Here is an 8078-nt window from a genome sequence, read left to right as displayed (position 1 = left end):
TAGCTCTACCTGCAGCACACGGAGTAGGCATCACTTTCCTTGCTGTGGGTTACCTGCTACCTGTACACCGACAAGTAAAAAGAGAAGTTGCAATCAGATGTTTTTTAAAATGGTGTTCTTCATAGCTTTTCCCTAGCATCTTAAACCAGGAAAGAGAGAAATTGGCTTAATATAAAACTGCAGAAAGCATTCAGCATGGCTAATGGTGTATGAATATGTAAAGTGTACACTAGTTAAAACCTATTGTGATTATTATTTGATACATTAAGTGACATATATAACAATGTCTTCTTTTACTTAAGTTGAACAATAAACAGAACTATTCATTGCTTTAAATTGTAGATAGATTGTCACCTACCATTTCTCTGTTTCTTGCAGCCAAAGCCTTTCTTTAACCAGAACAGGTAGCCGTTACCATTTGTACAGGCAGAAAAAGGTATTTGACAGTCTTCATTGGTGTGTGGGGCAAGTGAAGCATCTTATCGCGTTATTACCCTGAAGGGCAGCCTTACTGCTTACAGTTAGCTGGGGAGCTCAGTAGATTCCCTCTGTAGCTGCATTTTGGCGGCACGCTACTTGGATTGGATTGTTTTTTGAATTTCAGCCTTGAGAATACAAAGCTTAAAACATACAACTAGCTATGGGCCAGAAGCAGTTTAACTTATAGTAGTCAGGTGTATGCAGTGTTCTCGCAAACCAGTGATGTAAATGTGCCTTTCTGTATTTTTAGAAACTTAAATTTATAATCTTTAGCAACATTCACTTATTTTAAGCAGCTTCTACTTCTCCATTTAATTTTTTGGGTCAGAGTTATGTTCTCACTTCAGTATTTCCTTTCAGTACCATTTGCTCTATAACATTAAGGTCTTGGGCAACAGTATCTATCCAGCACGGTCCATTTGAGACACGGGCATGGGATCACAATGCAATCAGGTCAGTCTTGTTCTCGCAGCAGGTGGTGATAAGGACTCAGCCATATGCTTTGCTGGAACGAATACATTGTAAATCCCTTCCTAATTTAACTTTCTCCCACTGCAAACCCAGATGGACAGTATGAACAGTTTGTTGTGGCAACACAAGTATTTCTCTTCCTGGTGGAGAACTTTGCTTATCCACTGTATTCTATTCAGTGTGGTGTCAAAAAAAAAAAAAAAAAAAAAAGTAACTGAGCACTGAACCAGTAACATATACTGCACCTGGCCTAGTATTACATTTTTAACCTTACTTGTATATCCTATATTTATCTACTAGCTTGTGGGAGGGGGGGGATATCTCATTTCATTTAAGCCAAATGTTTCTTTTCTACTTACTGCTGATCATAGTACACACTAACTGGCAAGATTTTTTTTCTTGCTCGTGACTGCTCTGCAAGCAACAACCGCTCTCTACAGTTCAAAGATTTGCATATGTTTCACCAAAATTTGTCTGATCAAAGGTTGTCCTTTTGTTAGTAATTGTTTAGACACGTATACAACTGGAGGCAAGATCTACATAAAACCGCAAAATGTCCAGCTCTCAGAATACAGATGCTTTAGCGTGTTGTATAGCGAGCTGTTAAGTGCAGCGTTATCCCAAACTCTAAGGCACTTACAAGCAGAGCTCCTTCTCAATGTAAATTCAGAAGGCGCTTTCCAGACGGTAACAGATGTCAGTGAGAGAGGGAGAGTTTACAGCTTTCAGACAGGCAGGGTCAGTGGACTTGTATCAAAAGCAGGAGGCCATTTATAAGGATTTTGCTATATCAATGGAAAGCGTAACACGTGGCGTTCAAAAGTTTCCCCAACAATGTTTCATTACTGATGTGTCTGTGTCTTACTGATGAGGTAATCAATCAGCACCTTGAAAATTGATTCCAATGTGCTTTAGGATATCCTCAAGTACTGTAGTGCCATAGTTGTAATTGTTTACCATTAAAATCTAGTGTGTAATTTTCAGTGAGGATTACTGACTGTGCTCATCTTGTGTGTTTCTGGAGCATTTCCAGGTTGAATGTGAATTATATCTCATTCACGCAGTGTGTTTATGGAAAATGTGCCATTAAAGTGTCTCCTTTCCTTAGAAAATGAAACTCCTTTTGTCTTTCTGCAGGCTTGCAGAATATCATTAGTGTAAATCCTTTGAACATGGATGGCAGAGTATTTTTACATATTCTGGGGAAAACAAAATAAAGCAAATTGAAGCGTTCCCACTATTTAACACCTCTACCAAAACTTAGCAATCTGAACCCAAAGAGGACCTGCCCTTCAATTTTAGAGGGCCTTATCATCCAATGGCTGTTAATTTTTATGTCAGATCATGGCGTGTGTCCTCTGTGTGGTTAAAGCGTCCATCCCAGCAATGGTAACCTTGTCATTCAAGTTTGCTTGTGGGTTGGGTTTTTTTTATAACTAATATTCCTGTATTTACTACAACTCTTGAGCAGTCTCAACTATTTAAACCTGCTCAAAAATGAAGGTAAGTTCTGAAAAGGAGGAATGGGACAGAGTTGACAAATACTAGTATGACAATGAAGAACGACAACTGCTGGCACACCCTTTAAGCTGCTGTTTTCCAGTGAGTGGCTTACCTGGTATGTGAAATCATCTATCCTTCTTTTCCCTTTTGTGGCTTCTTAAAGTACTCATGCCACTGTCCAGAGCCTGTTTCTGAGCGTGGGTGGGGAGCAGGAACCTCCTCCTCATTTCAAAGAAAAGATTCAATGACAAAGGATATAAACCCAAAAAGACCAGCAATGGTTAAGCGCAGCTTACCATATATAATAGAAAATTACTAACTCTAAAGAATTAAACAGATCCATAATTGCCATTTTTTGAGTCACGATGTGTAAGCATACACATCACTCAAGCACAGATAAGAAACTAAAATAATTGTTGCAGACAGCAAACGGATTTCAAATCCTGTTTTTCAGAACTGAATTTCAAACTGCATTTGCAGGGTAGAAGGAAGAGATGGACTTTGGTCCCACTCAGCCCCGTCATATTGAAACAAACGCAAATGCATAGGTACATAAAATCTCCCGGCTACTAAAAATGTGCAAGCCACTTCAAAAATTCCTGCAGGTCTGTTTTTCTGTTAATATCTACTAATTAGTTGAACATAACATAAAAGTTATAGGGCTGTTCATTGTTGCTTTTAATTCTAACTTGCATTTCCTCTAGGCTTTATTTTTCTTCTAGGAGAAACTTTCTCCAACAGTTTCTGCCTTTACTGGAAAACAAACACTTTTACTCCTAAAAATTCTGTACGTACTTTTCCCACCAAACCTGCCAAGGCTATGGTAACAGAACTGAAAAAAACAACATAAACAACAAAAGAAAACTTGTAAAACTCAAGCTAATAGAAGACTTCTATTAAAAGCACAAGCCTAGGAGCAGCTAAGCATAGACTTGCAGTTCCCATGCCTGCCTTCCTGCCTCTCATTACTTTCCTCATGCAAAAGGTGGGGAAACAGCTAGCTTTGTTTATTCAAACAACAGCATGCAGAAAACTGTCCCTTAGTCGGAGGCTTGTAAATTGAAGCTGCAGACTTCGTGTGCTTTAAAGCACCCTTTCAACTTGTTTTGCAAGCTGTAAATTAAAGTTGATAATCTAATGTCAGTCATTGAACATGAAGCAAAAGCGCAACCTTAGAAAAAAAATCAATAAACAAATCGAGGCTACAATTGTTGTACACTGCAAAACCAAACTTCTAGGAAAGCCAAATCCTCCAAACTTGAGAGGCTGGCGAAGCTACTCCCTGCAGCTGTAGCTACACCCCCTGACCCAGGTTCAGTAACTCAGCACAAGAACTTTGCTAAGCTTCAGGAGTGCCTAAAAGGAAAGAAATCCCTTTTAAGGAAGCATTTCGTGACAGTGAAGTGCTGCTATTCCACATGCCCATTCCATTCCCTTGTAGAAACAGAACAGCAGTTTCATGCATGCATGTTTCTTTTCCTTTCCCTGTTCTTAGCTTCGGCACCAGTTGTTGGCTAAAAATAAACACCATTCCACAACCATATATGTGCAACAGCCTTCTGGTGATTCGGAGCCCCCTCCAGCACTGCTAGTCTCCCACAAGGCCAGGAGACTGTCTTCTTTCTAACACGCTCTGATCGGCTATGCATATAACCCAGCTGAATCGGGAATGCCTTTTACATCTGTTTTCTTTTCTGGACAAAAATAGTAGGAAAAGTTTAGCGAAAACATGTCACAAGTTGCTAGAAGTGTTTCAGGATCCTTTACTGTGGTCTTTGTTGAACTTTCATTCTCCAGCGGAACTAAAGAAGGATAATTTTCTCCTGGGACCTGCTTTAAAATACTTATCCATCTGCTGGTATTCAGAGAGAGTCAAGGTGTGTAACATTGAGGACTGGATGAAAAACAATTTCCAGAAAGACTTCTGTAACAGGCATGAAAACACTGTCAATGATTTTTTACTAGAAGTTTGCAACAGGTACGTTCTTTGGGTGTGAAACTCTACATCTACTGTAAAGGTTAACTGCCTTGAAATGACAGAATTGAGAGCTGTTTACTCCATACATCCTGCAGGAAATGGAGCACTAACTCCGTGAGTGCTTTGGCTTTGCAGTTTTAATATAGTATTAAGTTGGTTTTATAGTGTCAATAGTGTATACTTCATATTAACTTTCCTTAAGCCTATTTTTTTCCTTCTTTTTTTTTTTTTTTTAAGAATGAATAATTAACATAGGAAAGTGCAATACTGCCTACTAAACTGCTGCTTAACTGAAAGGTACCATTCGAGCAGTGCAAAGCATTCTCCTGTGGGGGGGCCCAGAAGGAAGACGTGATTTCAAATAGTGAATATGTCATAACAAAACCAAGTTCATTAAACATGTTACTAGAAATAAGTATTGCTTTTACACTGAAGTTCAACTCTGCCTAAGCTTTTTATAAACTACAGTAAAGGAAAAGAAATACCGCTGTGGAAAAGCAGCTCTGGGTGCAGACCCTTAAACAGCTTTACTGCTACAAAGCAGCTCTAAGAAAAGTAAAGTTAAATTACATTAGGAGGGGCAAAGAGGTTGGAGCCAATCCTAGTGTTTTAGTAACACCGAGGATGGCTGTGGTCCTAGACGAGAGCTGAAAGGGGCAGGACAGTGCCTGTCCTCAAACGGCGCACCTTTGTACCGCAGCCAGCCTTCAGCTTTTGCTGCAACATGGAAAGCAAAAAAGTTCCATTTGGAAGTAATAATTAAAAAACCTCAACAAATTACAGGATACTGACAGAACACAGTGTCTTGGTGAGAACCAGCAACAGTGCCATCTCAAAACAAGGACTGAAATGTAGGTTCAAAACAGAACATTTAAGTTGCAAGTACAAAATTTCAGAAGTAACTGTTCTAGAACAACTGTTAAAAAATTTGGATTAATTAGCGAAGTATCATTAGGAAGCACATCTGTGCCTACAAAGGAGGGTGTAGGAGGAAGCATTTCTCTGATTCTGGCACTGGAGGATCCACCATGAGGCCACACTTAACTAGTCCCATCTTTTGGCCAGCACAAATTAGGATTCAGAAAGAGGCTGCAAGACCACAGCTCTGCAGAAACAGTTTCAGTGCCTTTCTCTGCAGAATTCGTAACCCCAAACTGGTTGCTGCACAAAATTCAAAGCAAAGCCTGAGTAGTAAGCAATCTCAAAGTTCATAAAAATTCAGCAAATGCCTTTCAGCCTTACATGAATTTGTTTCCAGAAGTTAAACTGAACTCTTAAAAATGACAGTTTATATTGACACTCACCCCACCTCCATTTTAGCCTTCCTAAGCCAAGTTCCTGCCTTCTTTTTTTTGCAGCAACCCGTTGAACGCATTTCCATCCAAACAAAATTCTTAGCATTCTGTGCAAAGAATAATGCAAATTAAACAACTATCCGGCTTTTCTCTCTGAGTTTGGAGTACTTTTATTTTGTTGACAAAGCCACAAGAGATGGCAGGTTGGAGCCTCCCTTGTCCCTGCCTGCTGTAAAACATTTATTTTTCTAACTGTTCATAAGTGTAAAGGAAAAGAGTAAAAAAAAAAATAAATAACCATGCAGCTGACATGATCTCACTTTATTACCTCCGCAAAAGCTGAAGTTATGCAGCAGCAGGGGATGGAGGGGTGGGGTGTAGAGAAAGAGAGGGCAGCTTTTAAGGACAAAAGAACACGCTGCAGTGATGGCAAAGCCCCTTGTTTGCCTCCACGCCTGCTGTACACCTAAAACCCCAATACAGGTTGTAAGCACAAATCTTTGTATGGAAGTGCTTACTGTACAGGTCTCAGAGGATGGAGGCAGGCCAATAGTTCTGTCCAAAGGTCTCACAAGGTCAATGTTAGCATTGCTGTAATCATTCTCCCTGCAACAACGGAGCCTAAGGAAGTCCTGTGCTAATAGAGGAACATTAAGCTGCATTTAGCCAAGCAGATGGGTGGCTGAACTGCAGGTCCCTGGAGGGAGGTGTAAGCCACAAACCAAACACTGTAGAGAAGAAGGCTTTGCAGGCTGATGCACAAGGGTCCGTGCAAATGTGCCTGGAAAGCACAACAGGTAGTAGTAACTGGTCTGCTCCAGTTTTCTGCACAAGGACAGTTAGTATAAGTCATCAACACACTGACCTGGAATAGTCCTTTTCCCAAGTCTACTCAAGCAACAAAAAAGAAAGCTTTTTTCATTTGCTGCATCACTGTTTAACAGTTATGTTCTTACCAGTTTCAATGATTTGAAGGAAGGTGTAAGAGTTGTGTGAGGTTCAAGCATCACCACTCTTAGGTGCCGGCGCCTATTCAGTAAATCCAAGGAGCTGAAATACACCCATTAATCCCTGTAAAATCAAGTCTTACTTGCCCATGCTCGGCATGTCTACACAGCAGCCTCTTCACTCAATTGTCCTCAAATTCATCCAGACTTGAATCTCATCATTACTGGGTCTTCATTCGCCACGCCTGGAGAAGTACAGCACCATGCACCTCCTTAAGAACAAACAATGCAGCTGCAGCTTAAGTAGGCATCTGCCTCCCCTTCTCCCCTATGCCAACTGAGCTATAAATATTGCTACCAACAGAAAAAGCAAAGAAGGTAAGTTTTGCAATTAGTAAAGCTGAACGATAAGATCTACATATGCTCCCGCCTACTCATGCATTCTTGCCCCTCCTGATGGAAGAGGAGGTATTTTTCTAACTTTTATATTTATTCTTGACGATACTAGCTTCTCCCAAGCTCTATTATTTATTTTTCCCCTCATCTCACCTGTAACGATCATGTTTTCAGATGTCCAAACCTGCTATCTCTGACCCTCTCTGGATGCGGCCATGTGACAGACGAGTGCATCTCGCTGCTTCTCAAGAACTGCCCAAACCTCAAGATACTCAAACTGGAAAACTGTGTGCGGATCACTGACCAGACACTAGAAGCAGTCACCCTCTATGGGGGATCCCTGCAAACGCTCCACGTGGATTTCTGCCGGAACATAACACAAACTGGTCTAGAGAGAGTCAGGGAAAAACATCCTTCGGTAATGCTGAGAGCAGAGAGAAGTGCTAACATGATTCCAGACAATAAGCCAGAAAAAAAGCTGATGCTTGAAAAAGCATCAAGAAAATTAGTTCTGCTTTAAGTGCAACAAATTGTATAAACTCAGTTGTGGGTGTTTTACTCCACTCCCACTCCCCTCTTGGATAGTATTGGTTCAATGAACTGTAGCTACTTTCCTGCATTCTGGTTTAAGTCCAAACGGTTGGTTGATGTTTTGTAAAGGCCGCACTAGGAAAAAACATGCATCTCCACCAGGACAGTCTTAAGGAAAAACCTGTTTGCTTTCTGTTGTTCCTTGAAACTGGAAAACCCTGCATTGCTGTCACATAATGCTAGACCTGATTAAAGCTGAAAACTGCAATTTTGACACCCTGTTGTCCTGGATGAGCGGAATGCACCTCACTTAGAAGAGAAGCAGAAGTATGTTTCATTGAGGTAAAATAATAATTTGACAGAGTTGAATAAATTCAATGGAGTTTAACAAAGTTTAACAGTGGTTTGATGGCAAGGTTCGCCTTATTAATTACTGCATGGAAGAAACATACAAAGGGAAATTGAGTTAAAATTGAG

The 8078-nt window shown here is 40.4% G+C and overlaps 1 protein-coding gene across 1 annotated transcript; it reads left to right on the top strand.

Moving 5' to 3' along the window:
• The first annotated feature begins 4067 nt into the window (after positions 1-4067).
• FBXL22 (F-box and leucine-rich repeat protein 22) lies at positions 4068-7590 on the top strand. The gene is made up of 2 exons (XM_009886721.1): positions 4068-4432; positions 7245-7590. Exons 1-2 carry the CDS (start codon positions 4098-4100, stop codon positions 7588-7590), a joined length of 681 nt encoding a protein of 226 aa, XP_009885023.1. The 5' UTR covers positions 4068-4097.
• Positions 7591-8078: the final 488 nt, after the last annotated feature.

This window comes from Charadrius vociferus, unplaced genomic scaffold (assembly GCF_000708025.1).
Source record: "Charadrius vociferus isolate BGI_N301 unplaced genomic scaffold, ASM70802v2 scaffold356, whole genome shotgun sequence".
NCBI classification, from domain to species: domain Eukaryota; kingdom Metazoa; phylum Chordata; class Aves; order Charadriiformes; family Charadriidae; genus Charadrius; species Charadrius vociferus.
This window is presented reverse-complemented; position numbering and strand designations above follow the sequence as displayed.